The sequence below is a fragment of the Heloderma suspectum genome, chromosome 2 (genome assembly GCF_057233095.1).
Source record: "Heloderma suspectum isolate Gila_16-S chromosome 2, 16-S_ref, whole genome shotgun sequence".
In the NCBI taxonomy this organism is placed as follows: Eukaryota; Metazoa; Chordata; class Lepidosauria; order Squamata; family Helodermatidae; genus Heloderma; species Heloderma suspectum.
Window position 1 is genome coordinate 172,634,962 of NC_139459.1, and position 22,815 is coordinate 172,657,776.

The 22,815-nt window shown below is 44.3% G+C and overlaps 1 protein-coding gene across 11 annotated transcripts in view; it reads right to left on the minus strand.

Moving 5' to 3' along the window:
- Positions 1-22,815, minus strand: part of HUWE1 (HECT, UBA and WWE domain containing E3 ubiquitin protein ligase 1) — a 115,182-nt gene that overhangs the window by 69,992 nt on the left and 22,375 nt on the right. For 9 of the 11 annotated variants that reach the window (XM_084836098.1, XM_084836091.1, XM_084836090.1 and 6 more), the window contains 17 exons: positions 17,754-17,824; positions 16,922-17,020; positions 16,195-16,401; positions 15,504-15,656; positions 13,302-13,364; positions 11,707-11,784; positions 10,725-10,772; positions 10,552-10,620; positions 9,721-9,820; positions 8,227-8,327; positions 7,785-7,935; positions 7,561-7,688; positions 6,273-6,413; positions 3,923-4,034; positions 1,729-1,884; positions 1,535-1,636; positions 44-124 (listed from right to left, as the gene is read on the minus strand). In XM_084836098.1, the coding sequence (XP_084692224.1) occupies positions 44-124; positions 1,535-1,636; positions 1,729-1,884; positions 3,923-4,034; positions 6,273-6,413; positions 7,561-7,688; positions 7,785-7,935; positions 8,227-8,327; positions 9,721-9,820; positions 10,552-10,620; positions 10,725-10,772; positions 11,707-11,784; positions 13,302-13,364; positions 15,504-15,656; positions 16,195-16,401; positions 16,922-17,020; positions 17,754-17,798 (1,834 nt within the window). In that variant the 5' untranslated portion in view covers positions 17,799-17,824. Of the gene's footprint in view, positions 1-43; positions 125-1,534; positions 1,637-1,728; positions 1,885-3,922; positions 4,035-6,272; positions 6,414-7,560; positions 7,689-7,784; positions 7,936-8,226; positions 8,328-9,720; positions 9,821-10,551; positions 10,621-10,724; positions 10,773-11,706; positions 11,785-13,301; positions 13,365-15,503; positions 15,657-16,194; positions 16,402-16,921; positions 17,021-17,753; positions 17,828-22,815 lie in introns of all 11 variants that reach the window. The other 2 variants (XM_084836097.1, XM_084836093.1) reach the window with 2 other exon arrangements.

Below are 22,815 nucleotides of genomic sequence, written 5' to 3' on the forward strand. Positions count from 1 at the left end.
AAAACAGGTAAGAAATTGTGTTTTATGTAAAGAATACAATTACCAAGCAAGAAGAGTGATGGCCCATAGTATTCTGCATTGCTGATGATGTGCTTCAGAGAGGTAGGCAGAGAGCCATCCATCACTGCAAGGGGAGAGAAAGTAATGAATAAGGCGAGAATACTTTAGTAACTACATAAGTGTATACAGACCTCGGTATAAGTGCTTAACTAAAAATTCTGCACCAAGAGAATTTCAGTTCTGTGACCTGTATATTGTGTAAATTTGCATATTTTATGTCTTTTGCATAATTTATTCCTTTTGTACAAGGAATTCTAGTTTTGGCAGTAATGGGGAGGAACAAGTAGCTACTCAGGGCAATCAAACTTGATCCACAGGTACTGGAAATATTCATCAAATCCTCTAGCTTCCAAGATCTCAGTAACTGTTGTCAGTAATATACAGTTCAAGCTTAATTTAATAAGAGGTTAGCAAGGTTGTTTCAAAAATGAAAACTGAGACTCTAAGGAAGCCACGTTTTATCCAATACTAAATTCTGCATGTTTTTTGTGCTTCCACATGTTTTTCTCTTTTCCAGACTAGATCAACCTACACCAGGAGTGGAAAATCTATTTTGAGGCAGGGCACATGATGCCTCACCTAGCCCTGTCAGTGGGTGTGGCCATGGCCCTGATGACAGTGGGTAAAGCCCCGCCCCCTTATGTAATGTAGTCCCTGCCTGAAGCTCCAGCTGGAGTTTCTCCAATTGGCGCTTCAACCAGGTCTCTGGCTTTGCTGCATGTAGGCTTTGCTACATGCAGCAAAGCTGTGTTCCCAACCAAAGTACCATCTGGACTAACACTCCTCCAACTGGCACCTCGGTCAGGGCGGCTTTGGCTGCCCTGTGCCTTCCCCCATTGGGGAAGATGTGGGGATGGTGAAGCTAGTGGCGAGAAGGATCCCTGCTGCTTTCTCTGATTACTCATAACAGTGGGGATTCCTCTGCCCTAGCCTTCAGGGGTTGGGGCTTTGCTTGAGGCCCCAGGCACTGGACAGGCTGGCCTCGCAGGCCAAATTGAATGGCAGGTCAGGGGTTCCCCATTCCTGGCCTACACCACAACACAACATAAAAAACATTAGGTGAGAAACAGATAGAAGCCACAAAAAACCCTTCAGAACCAAAAATACCTTTATAGGTCTTCCAAAGTACCCACAATGGCAGGCACTGATGTATGTTCTGAAGATGTTCATTCCCCAGAACAGAAGCAGTTTCCACCAAGAGGCCTAGTGTGACATCTTTACATCATTATATGATGGAAGCTACAACAAAAGTGACTCGGGAAAACTAATGAATTCATAGAGATGTTCCATATAATTTATTGACCGAGTGGAGACAGGTCATAAGAGGAGAGAAACATCCCAGGCCCATGCCTTTAGTTAACTGGCCATTATACATCACTACAAGATAAGGAGGTTGTTACTATGTCAGTGAGGTCAAAGGAAAACTGCTCCAAGAATCACTCTCTTAACTGCCCAGGCACCAAGGCAGCCTCACCATGGCGTATGCCGTCTGAGAAAGCTGGGTCCTGGATGGCCTTTTTCAGGAAATTCAACATTGACTTGAGAAGTGCTGCTCGCTGAGGGATGCACTGGACTCCTGGAATAGGGAAGGGAACCCAGAAACTGAATCAGCCAATGGCAAATACTTGATGATACAACAAGAACTCTTTTAAACAAGTCACTACATACCACTTCTGGGCGAGACTACCGTGTTTGTGCTGCTGCTGTTGCTACCGGTGCTACTGGGAGTGGTGGCATTTGGGGCCCTTGTTTCAACCACAACTTCTTGACGCGGCTCTCCGGAGGTGGAAGGCCCAGGGCTGCTCTCCATGGCTACGTCAGAAACTGAAGGTGCAGAAGGATGTTTTAAAGGGGACAAGTGGATTCAATCTGAGAGAAAAACATTCTCAGCACACCAATTGGTGAAAGGTCCTTGACACCAAAATGCTGGGTACAAGGAAATGAGGTTTCTAGCCAACTCGCCCGAAAAAAGGAAACCTCGTCCTGAATTGGTGACTGAGCAGGTTAATGGGCTTGATGAGGGCCACTAGACTGAAACTCAATCCAGACAAAGGCAGAGTTATTGTTAGTGGGTGGTTCATCTCCCCAACGGAATGGTTTTTAACCTGCTCTGGAAGGGGCTTGAAGCATCAGGTGCACAGTTTTGCAGGGTGCTCCTGGATCCCTCGTCATCACTTGAGACACGAGTGACTAGGAGTCTCAGTGGCTAGAAGTGTCTTTTATCAGCTTAGGCTGATATACCAACTACAACCCTATCTAGACAGAAATAGCCTAGTGACAGTTATCCATGCTGTGATTACTGCAATGTGGTGTATGTGGGGCTACTTTCGAAAATGATTTGGAAACTTCAGTTCGACCAAAATAGTTAGGCTAGTAACTGGGACTGGTAGAAACAATCATGCGTCACCACTGAGATGTCAGCTGCATGGGCTTCCACTCTGTTTCTGGGCCCAATTCGAAGTGTTGGTGTTGACATTTGAAGCCCTAAATAGCTTGAGGGCCCAGTAGCTAAAGGAACATCTCCTATGTAACTGCCCAGACCCTTAGGTCATCTTTGGAAGCCCTTCTCCAGTTGCCCATATCGTATGAAGTTAGACAGCTAGCTACAAAATAAAGGGATGTCTTAGTTGTGGTGCCCTGTTTATGGAATACCCTCCCCAAAGAAGCCTGCCTGGCACTCACAATGTTATCTTTTCAACACCAGGCGAAGACATTTCTCCTCTCCTAGGCATTTTAGATTTTTGTACTTGTTTTAAATGTATTTTGTTGTGTGAGCCACCCTGATAATTTTTTGTTGTGGAGTGGCATATATAAACAAATAGAAAACTGGGTCTGAGGAAACCGGACCCCCACATTCCACCCCTAAGTCTGCAAAACTATAGCTATTGGAATACCATATATTCCATCTAGAAGCTGTACCTCTCTGCACACACAGGTTGACAGCAGGAATGACTTCCTTACTACTATTGTTCTTCAGAACTCGACAGCCCTCCTTGCCCCAGAGCTGCAAGCTTGTATCACTTCAGGGGGGGAATAGAGCCTGCCCCCCTGCAACCCTAGCTAAGCATCCCAAACGAGGCAGCCATATATATGTGGATCAGGCATGCCATTTGTCTTCCATTGCACAATTATAATTAATTCATTTATTTCAAAATAGAATTCTAGAGGGGCTGCAGAAGTACCCCTATCGATCTGGATGTTTTACTTATAACCTGCTTTGCTATAAAAATATAATCAAAGCCACTAACAGAAATACATCAAGTTACAATTAAAATAAAGTACAGGATAAAGACATCCTGTACTTTACTCCCATGGTGTAAGAGAAACCATCTTTGTGGATTTCCCCCCTCTAACTTTGGTTCATTTAAGATGCAATCCTATAGAGACAGATGGGCACGTCTGACCGCCCCTGAAGCCAGAGGTGACAACCTAACCGATGCAGTGCAGAAGCAGCACAGAAGAAAGGATGCCCTCCATTCTGCAGCCGCCTTGGACTTTGTTGCGCATCTAAGAGCGGCTTCAAGGAGGGGGCAGGAACGGCACTGGAGACCACACAGGAAGCTGTCTAAAACAGCTTCTGTGGTCTCTTCCCATCCCCGCCCCCAGGAATGCCTGTTTTCACCCCTCTGTGCTCCGTGTTACGAGCATGGAGGTGGCAGTGGTGCGGTTCTCTCTGCCCCAGCTACAAAGGGGCAGGGAGCACAGTTTTCCAGCTATGAGCTCGTAGCACTGTCTATGAGCCTGTAGCTGGGAAACCGAACAATCCTACCTCCCCAGGCGCTGTTTAGGGGACATAGGATTGCTCTCTTAGTAAGTTACAGAAGCTTCTGTAAAAGTGATAAATAGGGTTTTAAAAAATTACCTTCTATGTCTGTTTCCATCTCTTCACCCTCTTGTGTAGTGGCAGCAGCAGGTCTCTGGATCTTTGGCTTTATTACAAAGGGACATTCCCTCCGGCATAGGTCTGCCTCATGCTAAAACACATTACAAAAGGAAGCCAATATATGAACAGAGCGCCTTAAGACACCTATAGTGAAAAGAACTGAATGTCTGATTTCAATGCATTTGTGCTCTAGAATAAAAAAGACATTTCTTTGGTTGCAAAGTCAGACTTGTACATGAATCATATGCAATGCAGTCTACACAGGACTGGAGAACACAGAAAAGAGGATACTTCACGTATTTACTGCAGGATGTAACCAAATATCATGTGTGCAAAGATTAGTGGTCTTCCCAAAAGCATGGAGCATTGGTCACTTATTGCGAAGGTTCCTCCTGGTTTGGTGCAGTGGAGGCATCCAACAGTGTGTTAACTCCTCCACCATCACCACTGCCCAGGAAAGGCAGGGATCACATGGTAACAAATCTTTGCATGAGGCTTAGTAGCCTCTGGCTTCACCCCCAGTTCTGTCCCATGGCCGAGCTTGAGATAGGGTATTGGTGGAGCATCACAAAGTACACAGAAAATGGAGTAAAGGAGAGAACTAGGCACATATACCCTTTTGATAGGGCACATAAAGAGACTGGAGTCACCTGAACTAGGGCGTGGTTTGGATGTCTGTCACACCAAACCAGAAGGAACCTCCACTGTAAGCGTCCAATGCTCTCTTCTGTTTAGCATGAGGAGGCATCCAACAATGGGATGTACACAAGCTGACTTCATTAATACGTTGGGTTGCTGGCTGAAATCATGAGGGAAGGAGAACATGGTGAAGCACTGTTCTCCCAAAAGTGGCTTCTGCAGAAGCTAAGGTGTCCAACCTATAATACAATGACAATTCTCTTCTTTTTTAGGCCATGGCCTTCTTAGGCCTACAATCCAGCTCACAAACTAGCTCACAGCAGACAACTCAGCCTAGGGAGGTAGTGAGATAACTGCTTGTCTTATTGGTCAGTAAGCTGTGCAGATCAGAGAATGCTACATTTGATTCTTTCTAGGAATGGCAGGGGGGCTGCGTGTTGTGGCCAAAGCCTTAAGCTTAGGGGACCTCATATTTTTAAAAATGTCTATGTTCAGGAGGAGAAAGAGGATTCAAAGGACTGCCCCCTTCTATCACGTTTGGTGATTTATGTTGCTGCTGCTAGGCATGCTGTAGGAGTTGGTCTGTGATCTCTCTGACTACTGCCTGCCAATTTTTCAGATAAATTTGTCTTCCATGTGTGCTGGCTGGAGAGTAGGGGGACATTTGATAGGACAGGGGACACTTCCCCGAGTCCTGCTGCCAGTTTAGCTGCTAGCTGGATTGGAAAAGGCAGCTGCATTCAACTAGTGGAACACTTAGCACCCTTTGCTGGACTTGCACAGCACATTGCAGAGTGCAAAAAGGCACATCTTTTTGCCGCACGAGGAAAGTTGAACAGGAAGTGCCATATTGCCTATGCTCTCCACCACTATTTATTTATTTGTTTATTAATTTCATATCTATACCACCACATAGCCGAAGTTCCCCCTCCCCCAATTTTAAGCAGACACTGGCCACCTTGCATGACTTGGTCCAACAGCAGCCATCCATGATGTCAGTATGGTGGCTGGGGCTGCTGTCATCTGGTTTATCAGCAGACCCGGAGCAGCTGGCTGTGTTGCCAAGAAGTGATCTGGCGAGCCCTGATGGGGCTGACATTAGCTGGCTCCAAGAAGCTCTGTAGAAGAGCTAGTGGAGCAGGAGCTGTGGGTGGAAGCACCCTGTGAGGAGTACTGCTTGCCTTAAAGTGCCCAAACATTAGCAACAGCCACACTTTTCTGTTTTACTGGCATGGCAGATTTGTCCAGTTGCTTGCCCATCAGGAGCATGCCAGGACAGAGAGGAGAGAGTGAAAAAAGGGCAAGAGGCAAGAACTCAGAGGGTGGGGTTGTCTGGATGCTAGAAACGGAGTTATGGAGAAGAGACCAACGAAAGTGCAGAGCAATTACTTAAGACTGGTGACTACAGAGCAGAAGTAGAATCAAATGCTCAAGAATGAAAAGAGAGCTCTGTCCTAGGAGGAAGGCAGGGACTGGGGGTGAAGCTGGAGGATACGAAGCCTTATGCAAAGATCTGTTATACATAATCCCTGCCTTTCCCGGGTGGTGGGGGGAGTGAACCTATTGTTGGATGCCTCCTCGCACTAAACAGGGAAGCAGCTATCTACCGATGAATATTCTCCTCCCATTGCTAGAATGTTCTAGAGGACTCACAGTGAATAGCCAAGACTACTAAAAGGGAAGAAGCTACCTCTAGTCTGTAGATGAAGATAGAGAGGCCACTGTGAGACTGGAAAGCTGCCATGTCCAAGTTTGTGATTAAGTCTACCACGCGGACTGCTCTGGTCACAAAAGTGATCTGGTCCTGCTCATCTCCCAAGAACTTGATCACCTAGGGAAAAAAGAAGGCATAAAAACTGACAACATGTGAAACCATTTAGCAAAAACCACTAAACTGATCAATCCACTGCCCCAAATACCCAGTTCCTAAAGGACACTGGCAAGCATCTAATACTCCAAACGAAACAATGCTCCCCCTAGGATCATCTAGGCCTAGAGATATACAAGTTAACCCTAGAAATCACAGACTGGCTATGATTCTGATCTAAGCCTTATTTTATTGTTTGAAATATTTAGAATAGCATTTCACTAGTCTAATCATGCCATTATGCAGCTTTCAGTTTTCCTTTTATCAGCCCAGCGTAGTCTGGTTGGATTCAAACTAAATTTATATTGAAGTTTGCAGCTATCATACAACACACAACAGCACAAGTGAGGCTAAGGCTATATGCAACTGGCCTGCTTGGTATGCTATCAAACATTTTCATTTCTCAAAGAGCAGCTCCCTATGCCTTATCTGGAATGTGACTCTAAACGCAAGGAATGAAAAAAATCAAGTCAGATTCCAGCCGAGTTGTCCACACCTATTATTTCTAGCAGAACTTGGCTTGACAAAACATATCTCAGTTGAGACAAATAGATAAACAAACTCATTTATGATTTGGGCTCTACTACCGATATAAGCCGGCCTTTTTCACTCTAGTTTCTATGGCCAGTACTCAAGATTTAGCCACTTTTAATTCCATTCAACCAATCTGGCAAACATCTCTATTCTAGGAGAAACAGAGAGAGGAAGGTGCAGGGAAGGGTGTAGTGGCGAGAGTGTTGGACTAGGAGCTGGGAGATCCGGGTTCTAGTCCCCACTCGGCCATGGAAACTCACTGGGTGACTTTGGGCCAATCACAGACTCTCAGCCCAACCCACCTCACAGGGTTGTTGTTGTGAGGATAAAATGGAGAGGAGGAGGATCATGTAAGCCGCCTTGGGCTCCTTGCAAGAGGAAAAAAGGCAGGGTATAAATGCAATCAATCAATCAATCAATCAATCAATCAATGGGGTGTGTGCAAAGAAGAGAACTTCCATATACAACAATGCTCCAGCTTTTTGCTCTCTTCTGGAAACACGTGTCCAGTTCTTGTTTTAGGCAGGAGCATTATCTCGAACTGCCAGTCTTACTCATTCTCCCGACTGCGCATTACCTTCAGTAAGGCTTCCATCATGCCACAGGAGACTAGAGCTTCACCTCCTGCATCGTAGCTCGCCAGGTGATACAAGAAGGAGAAGAGTGCTGTGGCAAACTGGTGAGGATATGGCTCCATGGAGGGATCTGGAGAGGGAGGAAGCAGCATTAGATTTTCCTGGCAACAAGCACAATACAACCGAACCACATTAACCCTTTTGCATCTGAGATGCAAATACTTACCGATCATGGCCTGTATACAGTTCCGGACCAGGACTGGCAGAAATCCATGGTAGGAGGCAGTTCCCGTGCAGTCGATAATACTGCTGAGTTTTGGAGTCCGCTCCAAGTGCACAATGGAAGTCAACGTCCTCAGTGAGGCAGCTTTGATGTCCTGTCAAGGAGAAACCGGGAGATCAGGCACGTCGGCTATGACAACCTTCTACTGCATAATAAATGCCAAAATAAGCTTCACATCTCCAGTCAGGGACAGATTAGTAGCATAAATATGCTAGTGACAAGCTCCAGTAAACATGGCAGAAAAGCAGGAAGAACCAGAGAATCTCAACAGCCTTGTCAATCCAGCCCAACATCAATACCTTGGGAAGGAACCAGGTGAGCGCTGCTGAGCTAGTTTTCGTTCACCAAATCTGGGCTGGGGAAGCAAACTTAATAGGTGACCTACCATTAATTGTTTGTCTGTTATTTGCAGTACATCCACTAGCTCCTCTATCAACCCATTGTATAGTATGCTGTTGGCGGATTCCTGCAAAGCATTCGAATACACTGTGGAGAGGGAGAGAGGCTATGTTAGGAATTTGCAACATCCATAAACGTGGGGAAAAACAAACGTATCCATTATTTCAAGTGACACTTTACCAGATGATATAATGATGTCCTTTAATATCAGAATCTACAAGCATAAGCTTCTAGTGTTTGAGCTACATACCAGGTGCATCCCATCAGAGGAAGCAAGCAAACATGATTTTTCTAGGTTTGACTCACTGCTGATACCTATATTTGTTAGTCCATTACCCAAAATTCTCTTCCATATAAACACCCTCACACCCCCACCAAGTGGCCATGAAGAAGCATAGCAACTAAATCAAATAGCTCTCCATCAACTGATGCCACTGAAGAGCAATAAAATTTGTTCCCTAGCCTGCAAAAAAATTGAGAGCAGGAAGGAGATTAACCTTGAAACACGGAAAGATAGTTTGAATTTCCTTGTTCTGTCCAGTTATTTAAAACCGTTTTGTCATAATCTACTTTTCCATGATTTTTAACATCTACATGGAACTTCTAGGAGAGGTTACCAAGGAATTTGACATGCGAGCGATGCACAATGCTAGTTCTCCTTTTCTTCAGAGTCAGAGGTGGCAGTGGGATCCCTAAATAGGTGTCTGGAGCAGTAATAGGCCGGAGGGTTAAACCTGAGGGTTAAACTTGGTAAAACAAATGGACCTACTGATCTTGGGGCCTGGGTTCACACTCCCCTTTAAGTATCAGGTTATCAAATTGGAGGTTCTTCTTGAGCTACTGTTCCTTTTAGATATAAAGGTGGCAAGTATGACAAGGAGTCCAGATACACCAGCTAGGACACCTCTGCAGTAGCAAAGAGTTGGCTGCTCTCATACATGCCTTGGTAATACCCTTGGTACAATTAGATTACTATAATGCAACTCCATGGGGCTACCCTTGAAGGCTGTTCATAAACTTCAGCTGGTACAGAAAGCACCAGCCAGGACTTTCCATCAGGATTGTCTCCTTTGTGCCAAGAGATATGAACTGGTTGCCAGTTTGGGGCACCATTCAAGATTCTACTATTGACCTTTACAATGCTAACTCTCCTACCTCTGAAGTATCTGGGTCCAATGCCCATATGAGCCTCCACTTGCCATATTTCCTCAAATAAAAAAAAGCCCTGTTCCAGATTCTGTCAGAGAGGCTAGGCTATTATTTGTCATGGCTGTGAAAGCCAATATGTCATGATGAACAGTCAAAAAGCAGCCTAGAAACCTAAACTATCTAGATTATTCAAGAGGGGCCACCAAAGCAGCACACTACACAAAATAAGACAGCTTTAAAGTCACACCAGGATGAACTTGTATAAACTCACTTTCTCCCCCTTTACTCTGGGCAGTGCCACAGCTAAGAACCCACAAACCACCATCCTTACCTAATATAGAAATGGCATGCAGTCTGGCCTGAACAGCTTGCAGCCGCTTTTTATGGTTGGAAAAGCCATGAGCCAGGCGAATGTGTGTAAACAGTAGCATCTACAAAAAATAATAACAGTGTTACAGTAATACTCCAAACACCCAACTACAACTAGACATCCCTCACACCATAATGCCTGGCCAACAGTTCCTTGGACTGGTCTGAATAAGAAAGAATGAAGTCTATCACTTCAGTTGGGGTGGTGGTGTCTCATTTTTGAATGCTCCCCCATGTTAAAACACCAGGTAGGTAGAAAACTATCATAACAAGGGCAGGGTGAGTCAGGAACCTGCCTCTCCACTGTGCTAGTTTTTTATTTGCAGATTTTTTTTTAACATGATGACCCATTCAAAAAATGTAATTCCCACCCTGAAGTCTCAGATGATACAATTCTTTCAACCCCGTCATTGAGCTTCATGTGTAGATCTGGCCCAAATTAGCTGAATTTTATGCAATCCAAGATAGTGTTTGCTGCCATCCAGTGTCATCTAATCACTCTCAATGGGTACCAATTTCCTTATATTAATAAATATAATATAAAAGGGCCTTCATCTCATTCTCTTCATGTTGAGAGCACAATATGGAAATCACACCAAGGCTAGCAGTGTGCAATGGGAACAGAATCTATAAATCTCAACTCACAATACACCCCATCAAACCGGAAATAATTCTAACTACTAAGGGACTCAAGATTCTCAACTCATTTCTCAAATCTCCCAAGCACAGTTAATTTGTTCTCGTCTAAATTAAGCACCCAGCGAATCACATCAATTTTTTGCCTTCAGCATACCTGTTTATCCTTTGGGATGCTGTACATTTTCGTGAGGGATTCCATAATTTCAGAGGGACTTTCTGAAATCTGCATGGGGGGGAGAGAAACAGTAGCTATTTAGAAACCAGACCTATAAAAGTTGAAGCAAAATTTAAAATGCCACTGAATTAAAGAGGGCGGGGGGAGCTTACCTTGTCAAGTTGCTCTATGTGGATATAATGTAGTGTGTTGCTGGTAGTCTGAGAAGAAAGCAAAAAGGGGTTGGAGGTCATTTCCAATCTCTTGTTTGGAAGCCATGGCATAGCAGCAACTGTGGCATAGATCTGCTTAAAGAACAGCCACGAGAGCAACAGCTCAGCATCAAGTTGTGGCTTGGCTAACAATCAGACCTGGCCTTTGTGGGGTATTCGAACGTATCTCAATATGGATTACTGTGCTGGCAACCCTATTTGAGAGAAAACTGTTGCCCCATAAATCCAAACCTAGAAAAAACAAGCATTTAAAGAAGCAAAATGGAGGACAAGTCTCCTCACACGCAGAGGGGTTCGTTTGGAAGTGTCGAGGGAATCTGTACCCTGCATGGAAGTGGTCCCATCTGACTTGGGAATGCTATCAAAATGTCTCATCTACTCAGTTTTCGCCCAAATCCTCATAGAACTGGAGATACTATGGAAGTGTACTCGCAGGGCCTACTGTGCAATTTGGGAAGCAATTTGCATCAGACAAGAGACCTATCAGAGAGATTCTCAAGACACAAGAAAGCAAACTCTCCCCAAGATACGAGGGCAAGTAAGTGGGGTTTCAACCCCACTGAATCCCTACCCATCACCACAGCCTTTAAGAGTAAAAAGCAACATATCCGATTACAGGGCACAGCAGCTAGAGCAGAGGTAGTACATTCAGTGGACTGTGACAACCTCCAAATTGAGTGGATCAAGCTACTGAAAGCATCTGAGAATAGGAAGACTGGCTGCCAGCACCTTCTCATACCTAAAGTAACTTCTTCCATCTTAGTATTCACTCACTGGCAACAGAGCTCCCCACTTCCCTTATAGACTGAATAGGGAGCAACATGCTATACCTTTTTTCAATCCACTGTGGGTATGTTTGCCAAATCTTGCTCCCACCCACTTCCCACAGAACCCTACAAGAACAAGTCTGTAGGAGACTCACCCTTTTGTCCACTTTGACCTCGGCCCCTGGCTCTGCATAGAATTCAAAGTGTAGTGTAGTTGCACTGGGAGGGTATTTCTGTGTACAGATCACAGTATGGAATCAGAATAAACCAGATGGCAAACACTCCCTCCAAAGATCAAACCACTCTCTCCCTGGACTAGGGGAAGGGCAAGGGAAGGGCGCTAGTTCAAAAGACAATGCACCCTGGCACTAAGATCACCCACTTGCAGCAGTCTGAATATCACCATCCCCCAACTCTCTTTACATCTTTTTGTGCAAGTGGGAGGAGGAAGAGAGTTAAGATGTAAGAAGTTAGGATTAGGTATGAAGACATGGTGATGCAGAGGGAGCCCTGCTGATATCCAAAGCACCATGGCAAAATCCAAGAAGATGCACGAAAACTAAACAATGGGCTCGACCTGTGCCTCCAGCAGCCCCACACAGTACAACTAGCAACACATAAAAGACGACTCAGCCCTGCATCTACTACGCTGTGTAAGCTTATTGTGACAGCTGCAGCTGATGAGGGAGAAAGTGGGATTTCTAAAAATGCCATCAGACCTTGTGGGCCTCACAACTCACAAGAGCCCTATGCTTGGTGCAAAAAAGTGATTTGAGGCACTTCCTGACATTGCTCTCAGCAGTGACTGTAGCAGCAAACCAGGAAGCACCTTAAAGATGACTTGCTTCCTATTCCAGAGGTTTAGAGTAACTGTCACTGTTTTTGTGCAATAGCAGCTGTACCATCTGTGCTGATCCTTTAGTGCTAACCCACTGGGGCAAGAAATGATCTCCATAAGGATGAAACCCTATATGTATACATTGTAGATGACTGGTACTCTTATCACTCACAAAAACACTGCATCTGTAAATGCCCCATGTATGATTCTGTCCGTAACAATGCTGCTTCACTCCAGAGTGTAGCCCGTTCAAAACATAGCACTGCTCTCGCCATTAAAGCAAAGCAAGCACTGGCAAGTTTTAACGCAACAGGACTGTTCCGACAAAACTGGTAACAGAACCACCACAGACTGGCATCTCTACCAATTCAAGGGACCACCATGGTAAGGGGCAAGAATTATGCAGAATGAGCAAGGAAAAGGGCACTCCAAACCCCCTATTGAAGAACATGCAACGTTTCCAAATATTCTTCCTAAAAACCATGCATTGTTCGCCCTCAAAAGGAAGGATATTATACACCAGCAAAACAGAATGAGTTTCAGGGTCTGAACCATGGTGTCAGAGTCCCTTACTCTAAAATGTTATTTGAAGGCATAACCTTCACAAAGCCCATTCCAGATCACAGTGGTTTTTAAATGTCCAATGTATTGCAGAACCCTGTTGTGTTTTGATGGACTCTTGTCCATTAGAAAGGCCAGATTTGTTTCCCACAAGAGCAGATAACTGTTTGCCAACGCTGCTATCAATACTAACAGTGTGAGAGAAACTATACAAGACGCAATTGGGAAAGGACTATCCAAGAATTCATGTACACAGGAAAGCAAGTGGGAATCAGTTCCACATGCCATGAGTCAAGCTACCAACTGTAGAATGGTAGAAAGGTAAGGGTAAACTCAAAATGGTATACTTACCAGCATGTGCAAATCTCTACAACATTCTGCCAGGCCAAAGCCATTCTCCTTGCCACCCCAACTCTGTAGGATAGAAGAAAGAGAACATAAAGGACTATACAGAACTCAAACTATAGAGAACCATAAGATAATCCCAGAGGGAAAATTCAGCTGTACACCTTAACTGGACCTGATCAAGAGAAAACTGGATGTGAGGTTCTTTTGGCTTGCCTTCTGTATTCGCTGCATTTAAAATCCTGCTAAGTGCTGAAGAGAAATAAAATAGCCCTCTTTTTTTTCATCTGGCCCCGAACACATGCATTATATAATTAGTCCTCTTATCTCCAAAACCAACTGGCAAATACTGAATGATACTTAGAAGGCTTTAAGGAAGGCCCCAAAAAGTAAGCCAACAACACGGCGGAGAAAATGCAGAGATACCATTCAATATGGCCACAAACAAAAAAGTTGACAGGCTTCTACTGAATGCAGAGATTAGGCAATACAAAAAAAGACTGCAGAAAACTTTTCCACCTGCAACAGTGTTTCTGAGAAGCTTGTAAATGGCTGGCTACATCATCTATCCAATGCCTGAGGTAGAACAGAGCCCTGAGAACTCTGCAACAGGCACAAACTATGGTCAAGAGCACCAGTGCTCAGTTAGCTTCTGAGCTGCCTGAATTGGCTTGCTAAATCGCTGTGCCTGTGATGAGAACACTTAGTCACAGTCACAAGCACACCCAAAGCTGGCCTAAAAAAGCACACAACAACAAACAGCTGCACACCCCAGAGTCATGTACATCATGGCCTCCTTGAGAGATGCCGTTACAGATGATATCGGAGAATAAATCTGATTTGTTAAAGTAAGAGCTATCTTCATTTTCTAATCAGAATATGTAGGAAAGCCACAAACCAATTACAATGTTATATATATGGGCATTAGGAGGTAAAAGAAGGAAGTGCAGTTCATAAACAACCTTGAAAACGCCTGCCAAAGCATGCATGGACCTGGTAAAAGCAGAAAGACTGAATTTGCTTCTCTTTGCAGTCTATCTTTCAGGCTTACTAGCTCACGGAGAAATGTATCTGTTCTCCAGGCGATTAAGAATAAATGATCAAATGCAGTTGGAAATGTTTACAAGTTCATTTCCTTAAGAAGTCAATCCCTACTGTATCTGAAGTTATTCCACCAGCTAATAAAAAAAAAGTACTATTGTTTTGCCTTAAAGAATGAAACTCCCACAGGACAGCAAATCATTTCCTTTCACCTGTACTTCTCTCTTTTTAATTCTTCATCTCTCACCTTTGCTTCACCTGATTTCAGGTACTCTTCCATTAATTTCTATTTCCCAATGTAAAGTGGGATCTGTGGGGAATTTTTGACATGGAAGTGTCCATCACACAATCGGCTCCCGGTCATTACCACTCTCAGCAAGCCTAGAAGTCTGGCCTGCCAAAAATATAGCAGCTTTGAAGCTAGTCACAGACTGGACTCCCTTCATATGCCACAGTTGCATGCTGACTCAACACATGGCCAAATGAAAAAGTAACGTTTAACGGAAGCAAACAGGCATCCGGTTGGTGCCTGCCATCTTAGCCTGTTGACACTACGCCAGCCAGTTTACACAACCTTCAGTTTGACACAAGGCCAAGAGGACAGGCTCAATAGCAACTAAGCAAGCTTCAGGATGCTCAGCCCTATCCTTAGCTGGCAACGTGTATTCAATACACAACCCTTCAATGGCTATATTAAGAGGAACCCAAAGCACATAAAACAGCATTTAGACTTTTAATGAAGCACTGTTTTATCTGCCTTGATACTTCAGCAGTGGGTATGATGCAACAGTATATACCTGGGAAACCCCCTCACCCCCCACACACAAACACTGAATAAGATGGGCTGATGTAGACAGCCCAAGAGGCAACAGGAGAAATCACACTTAAGGTGTAATGCCCATAGTTTTAATGTAGGAAGCAAAGGTAGGAAAATATGCCAGACAGCTTGATTTTCTGCTGCTTTGGATGAATCTTTGAATGAAGGAAAGACATCTAATGCCTGGATGACTGTCAATGCTCCAAGCACGTGCCAGGTGAGAGAAACTGGTTTGAATAATTCTAACTACATTTACAATATTTTGATCCATCATTATGGCTTCAGAAGGGGCATCAACTAGAGAAGTCATAAGACCATGGACTTTCTTACATTTCTTTGCAGTTGCTTACCTCTGCCAAATGCTGCAGCCGAGACAGAAGAGGCATCCTCTTGTCAGAGCCCAGGCGCGTGATGTAATTGGAGCGTTTGCTGAACACATACAGGAGATTTAGCACTGCAAGCACCACTTGCATATCAGAGGATGCCAACAGTGTTGTCAAGTGCTAGATGAAGACAGAACGAAGTACTTGACACAGTCCTGAAGTCACTACCACTCCCAAACAGAGATTTCAGTTTTCCCATATGAATGGGAAACATATCCCCTAGTGCTCCTTGGTTTGTAGTACCACTGTAGTATTATGGCTAAGAGACTATGCCATGAACCAGAAGTCTCCTAATTCAAATACCACTTGTGCTATAGACTCAGCACATGGCCTTCGACAAACTACTATTCCTCAACTCCCCCTTAACATACAATATGATGATGGTAATACTGGCTGACCTTATATGGGCCTTGTAACTTAAGGATTAACCAAGTGCTACATAACACACTCTGAATATTTTAAAGCACTAAATAAATACTAAATAGTTAAAAAGTACATACTTGAGTCCACCTCCACCCCCTCATATAATGGCATTATTCTTGCCCCAACAGACAAAGTGGCCTCATTATTAAAGCCACAACCTGTTAAGATACAACGTCCCACACGAGAGGCCCTCCCGTCCATCCAGCCTCCATCCTGTTTCTTTACAGTTCATTACCTCAATAGAGCTGTACAGGTGACGTGAAAAACTGTATTCTATGAGCAAGGCAGTAAAGTTCAGCACTGACAGCAGCAGGGATTTCAGCTGTTCTCTCTCTGGCCGGTCGCACACCAGCATCCATGACATGTTCTCCACAGTTTGCCCAGCATCTGCCAGGATGCCATCGAATCTGTCTAGCAGGTCCACCCAGTGGTAAAGTTCGCACTGAAAGAAGAAGAAAGTACTCAGGAGACAGCCTGTGTCAATGACAGGTAAAAGTCCCACAGGTTTCTTAGTAAAAGGGCCTGCCATAAGCATCACAGGAAGGAGGACTAAATCATTGCATCTTCCACTCCCTCCAGTTATCAGCCAAACACAGATGAGTTGGGAGACGCTTATGAGTAACCTAACTTTCCGTTACTGTACATCAGGTTCAACACAAGGGTTGTGATCCCATGAATGCTTACTTGGAAGTCCCACTGCACTTCAAGTAAGCCTACATAGATCAAGCTGTAAAATCGCTTTGTGGAATGACACTTAGATCAACACTAATCAACCAGAAGTATTAAGTCTTAATTCTCTGGGCCCAGTCATTCTTGTCTGAAGCCCATTTTATCCTCCATCTTTTATAATAAATGCCTCAAAATAAATATAAATAGGTAAGGTGTTTGTATATTCCCCAATACAACAAAAAGACTATAGTTAGGTTTATTAGCATACTATATGATCTGCTACCACCACATACCTTCCCAATATTCCATGTTTTGATCTGTTGGAGTTCCAGCAACAGCTGTTCATCATTGCATACCTTGAGTTTGTCTATCAAGGCTCTGCAATCTGCAGGCTGAAGAGTGGAGAAATTGCATAAGGAACATACTAATTGCTAGAGTTAGAAATTCACCTTCATACAAGGGAAATAACTGCTTTTAAAAAAAAAAAACCAACACTGCCATCTATCCCCACCCCAATGTACAAGCACTCACTATCCTACCACCAGCAACCTGGGAGTCGGTGCTTTTATCCTTGCAGAAAGCAAAAAAACCTTGCCCACAAATTTCTAAACTTCTACCCACCCCCTTCCCTGAACTATTCTGTTTTGTGACTTTTAAAGTGTCAAATATGTAATCTTCTCAGAAAGCCATTTCATTGGTCACCCTATATGACCCCAGATGACATTGTGGATGGCTAAAACACAATTAAGGGACACACTGAAGTTTCAATCTATTGCAGGATACTTCTATTTCTTTTGGAGTCCCTTTTTGTTGAAGTAATTACCTATATCAGAAACCAATTTCTGCAATTATTGGTTCAGCATTACAGGCAACCTTAGTCTTCCTAGTGGAAGATCAGTTTATTTCTAGCACATAGTTATCTCCCGTTTCTCCCTCTAATCTCTAAGTTTCCTACTAAGGAACTAGCAATCAATAAAATACCACACAATGCAAAAGTCATTCAGAAATTGTTGTTGCACACACTGTCATAAACTAATCTCTTCAACCCTGTTGGAGTATCTTGGGCACATTTAAGTCTCATACTGTTCCTATGGTGAGCTCAAAGTGACAAGTGGCAATACTTACAGCCTCAGTAGGCGTTTTCTTCAGCTTAGTTCGGTCCACTTTCATTTTTATTAGTTTTCCACTTTCTGATCCTGCTTGGTGAATCAAAAGGGAGAACAGACTGTCAGCGGGAATACTTAAATCAGTTAACAAGCAGCAGCAGCAATGCAACAGAACAAAAGTGGTATGAAAAGCTCAAACTATCTAGACTAGAGGCAGCCTTGGATAAGCAGAGAAAGGAATAGAACACTGGGGCTGTTTGCACATCACGGTAGCATTCAGTGACAAATCGTGAGTTAATTAATTAACCCACGATTTGTGGTGATGCGCACTGCTTCTGTTTTCTATAAACAATCTCTGATCAGGCCAATTGGAGGTTGTGAGCATGATGTGCAAACCCTGACCGATGGGCTGTTTACAGGCTAAACAACCCAGCAGTTAACCCAACAACAAATAACTCCTGTGAATCTTGGGTAAAATAACCCACAATTTGCCGCTGTGACATGCGAACTGGGTCACTGAGGATTTCTGAACCAAGCTCCCACTACTCATTAAGAATGATTAGTTAGAATATGCACTTATAAAAAGCATTTAGAATGTCTGCATTATCCTGTTTTCCTTGTGGGCCACTATCTCTGCTACAGATCTCCAACATTACTACAGATACATGCTGGAAGCCTGCAAAACAGATTTCTAGCCAAATTCTAAATATTAGGAATTAAGAGCTGTAGTCTCTTTTGCACTTGTTTTCAAAAAAAGAGGAAGATTGGGTTGACAGAAAGACTTCAATTCCCTTAACACATGTCATCCTCTAGACCAAAACACTGACCCTAGTCACCCTAAAAGTTGCATGTCAGCTGAGGGATAGCAATAAGGGGCACCAACTAGGGAAAACCAGAAAAGCTGCCAAAAAACCTAAAGAAACAGGAGGCTGTGGCAGAGGAAATCTATCTCCTACAGAGAAGGACAGGAAGGCACTGTCCTGAGCATGTGTGAGTTCAGTTTAACCCCACTGCGGCACTTGTCCCCAAGTGTTAACACTAGTGTTTTAAAGTGCAAAAAAACACACAGAAGAACTCCATGCTGAAATAACTACTGTTGCTAATTGCAGTTCATGCTATATAAAGTACCTATGCCTCAAAAATTTGAACATGCATTCCCATTCCACTGGCAAACCAGAACAAATTATGAAGGACCTTCTTGGAGACACAAAAAACTGTACCAAGCTTGATCAATTCAGTTACCATACAAAATGGTTTGCTGGAATAGGTCTCCAAAAGGCAGAATTCTTCCATGTTTGACAGCATGCTCCCCCAAAACCAAGTCAGCAACCCACCTAAACAACTAAACTCCAAAGTATTAATCGTATCAGAGATAATTCTTTGGTCCAAGAACGGTAGCTGACAAGTGAAAATGTTACAGAATTCATTACTTCATGCCACTCAGGACTGGGTCTCAGTTTAAGATGCTGGGGAGGGATGTGTCAAGCTCCGAAATTGGGCAGCATCCAACACTATGCAGGTGGACTTCCCTTTCCTCTCCTCCCCCAGCATGCCCCCAGTTCTACTCTGGGTGTTCCCCAAACCTCCAGAGCAGACTGAGGGTGTGGGGTAGGCTGCAGGGGAAAGTTAATTGGTTTTGCTGGCTGAGAGATACAGGTGAGTTTCACCCATTGACCAAGACGACCACAATTTAAAATGTCCTTTACATATTCCTTTGTGGTTTGAGAAGAAAGCTCCCACTACTGACAGAACCTAAAAGGAGGTACTCCACTTTACTAGCATAGCTTATCAGAGGCTTTCTATACTCTATAGCTGTAAAATGAGGTGGAGAATTGTCCTTACCTGTGAACTCTCCATCTACTTGTTCACCAACCAGAGCGGTGCTCTCCACTACACTCAGTAGGAAGCAGAAACTTTTAATTGATGTCCAGTCTGAAACTACCATCTAATTCATAGTTTCTATGGCTTAACCCAGACCTGGGCGATATATCCAGACGAATCACTCTACAGAGTAGGTGCTGGACCTCTGTCTGACATACAAGTAGTAAGAGGATTCCCAGGTAAGGAAATTTCTCTTATCCTTTCTACTTGGTGCCATCCATCCAGTGGTCCAGACATTGGGGCTTAATAAAGCAGTGTCCCATACGTACTGGGTGGGTGAGAGTACAGTCTGGACTACTGATTAAATTACACACTTAAGCATTCTGCAGCCAAAGGCGGTCTCAGAGGCAAAAACGTCAAGTATGTAGTGCTTAGTGTGAGTCAGAAGGGAAGACCAACTGTTCACTCAACCAGTCACCTTGCAAGTTGTCCTCTCCCCTGATATTCAGGGTCTGGATGGACTGGATCTGCTGTACCGCCCAACTGAAGAACAGTAGGGCCTGTTTGCAAAGTGCTGGGAATGTGGCACCATCCCGCCTGCTGATGTATGACAGGGCTACGGTATTGTGGGAAGAATCATTATATTCCTCAAAGGGAAACATGGCTGGAAGTGAATGTATGTCAGACAGATGGCTCTTAGTTTGAGAACATAGATGCTGAGAAGTCTCAAGAGGGGACCCAAACCTCTGAGCCATTGCATTCTTGCATCAGGCTCCCTGTCCTGGACTGGTTGGTTCCAACAGAGGAACTCCATGCTCAAAATGATTTGGACTATGGACACCACAGAAGGAAGGCTCTGTACTTCAGGGAGACTGGGACTGAATAGTCCCTCCCAACCCATTGCAATGGGTTGCTGAAGGGCCATCTGAGGGGGTCCAAGGGGGTGCCTGCCCCATGATACTAGGTCTATATAGAATGCAAGCATGCCCAGCCAAGAGGAAAAAATGAGGCACTCTGTGGGCCCTCATAACCAGAATGAGTATGGTAGTCAGATTCCCAGTCTGCTCCAAAGAGAAAAACCGCTTTCTCCCACCCTGTATTGATCATCTCTAAATGATGTACTGTAGGTAGTAAGTAGGTTGAAGATGGCTTAGTCCCAACTGCTGACAAAGCCCTGCTCTAAAGAGATACTATTGCCAGTACGCTCTTTCTCCATTTCCTTGGAAGAGATTGCCCCGTTCAAGGTAACGAGCATGTATGTCTCTTAGCCTGAAATCGACACTATCTCCAGGGCCTTGGTAAAAGTTCTGGATGACTGGGCTAGCCCAAAGGGCAGAGCACACTATTAGTAGTGCCCACCCGCCCAGTAAGTAAAGTGCAGGAAACTGCAGTGAGCTGGTTGGAAGGGAATGTGCAAATAGGTATCTCTGAGGTAGAGGGATGAAAAGAATTTGCCCAGAGATGCAGCCAGGAGGCTGGAGTTCCACACCTCCATCTTGACACAGCAGATTCTAAGAAACTTGTTCTCTCTCAAGATATAGGATCGCTCTGGTTTCTGTGCACTGCTTGAGAATTACAAAGGTGCCTCAAATCAGATTCCTCTTTTCTTTTCTAACAGTTAGGAACAGAATCTATCATTCCATTTTGAAGCGCTCTGTAAATGATGGCTTCAAGCATATGTATCAATCTGCTGCTCCACAGCTACATGAACAGGGACACCAGGAATCTGACTTGAAGCAGTTTCATGATTCTCAGTAGTAGTCAAAACAGACAGGCTCCCAGAACCAGAGGTTCAAGTCCCAGACTGGGACAAAGTGGTGATGCTAGCCCCCTATCTAGGCAAGAGATCTCCAGGATGGGCCTTTTGGAACACTTCCCTCTGGAAGAAAAGGAGGAATAGAAAATGTGGTGGGAATAGCAGAGTTCTTGTTATTTTCCTCTTGATCTTAGAAAAAACAACCTTTTTAAAAGCTGTTTTCTTAGGTCCATAATACCTAGTAAAAGCAATGTGCACTTAGACATGGGGTCAACAGCAAATTGGGGTGGAGGGAGGTAACATGTTCCCTAATCCATCAGAAGAAGTCCATAGCTCAGCTGCCTGCCAAGGCAAACTTAATTCCCAAATATAGTGATGAGGAATTATAAAGTTAAATTCTAAATTTTTACTATACTGGGGTGGAGCCAAGACTCCATCCTCAGATTGTTCTGGTGATTACTTCCATTTTCCATTTCAGTCATGTGTCTGCTTGTTCCTCTCCTAACAGCCCACAATTTGGGCCTACAAAAAGTGAATAAATTGTGCCTTTTATCTATGTAAGAAACTTAACACCTGAGTCCATAAAGGTAGCAAGCATTATGCCTCTTTAGCCCTGGACAAGTAGGGAGGAAACCCTCTTTTTCAAAACTCAGAAACTCAATCCCCAGCAAAGCTACAAGAATAAAAGCAAAGGTGGTAAGAGGCAGCCATTATAAAACAAGAGGAACATAAATGCTTACTCCTCCAAGAGGCAAAAGTAAGCATCCTCTCACATGAGGCTGGCACATGTCGCAGTCATCCTGCAGGGCTCAGAAGCACTGCAGGATTGAGCATCTGACGCAGAGAGGGGGAGCAGATGCAAACTACTGCCTGAAGCATTGCTTCAATCACTCTTGTGCTGCCCACAATAAACAATACGAGTCGACCCTTAGCTCTGGAGACCAACCTGTCCCATGATGGGGCAGGGGGATGGGAGGAAAAGGTATGCCTCATCCATCCCTTCTAGGCCTGAAAGGACAGGGGCAGGGGGAGACTAACCCCGGGGTGACTTGGGAACCCCTTGCAGTAAGCACCTCTTTAGGCTGCTGCCTTCTCTTCTTTGTTTTGCCTTCCTCCAGGTCTGCTCTAAGGAGCAGACCCAGCAAACCACCCGCTTCCAAACACCGCAGATGCAGGAGAAAAACTGCCCTTAGGAAAAAAATGGGAGGTGCCTCCTAGCCCAGCCCCTCAGAACAGTCTTCTTTGGTGAAAAAAGATCTTGCCTCCTACTGGGTGAAGCAGAGAGCATCCCAGTGCTCGGACCACTGGATGACACCAAGTAGAGAGAGGTTTTCTTATTAAAGGCTGTTGACCTTTGGGAAAAGTCAGTCAAGTACCAGAACTAATGGTGGGCAGAGTTTGCAGCACTGCATAGCTCTTTCCCCCTCTGTGCCACCCCATCCTTTCTCTATCCTCTACATCTTGTGTATACACATATGCGCACACGAGAAAGAAGGAGAAGCAG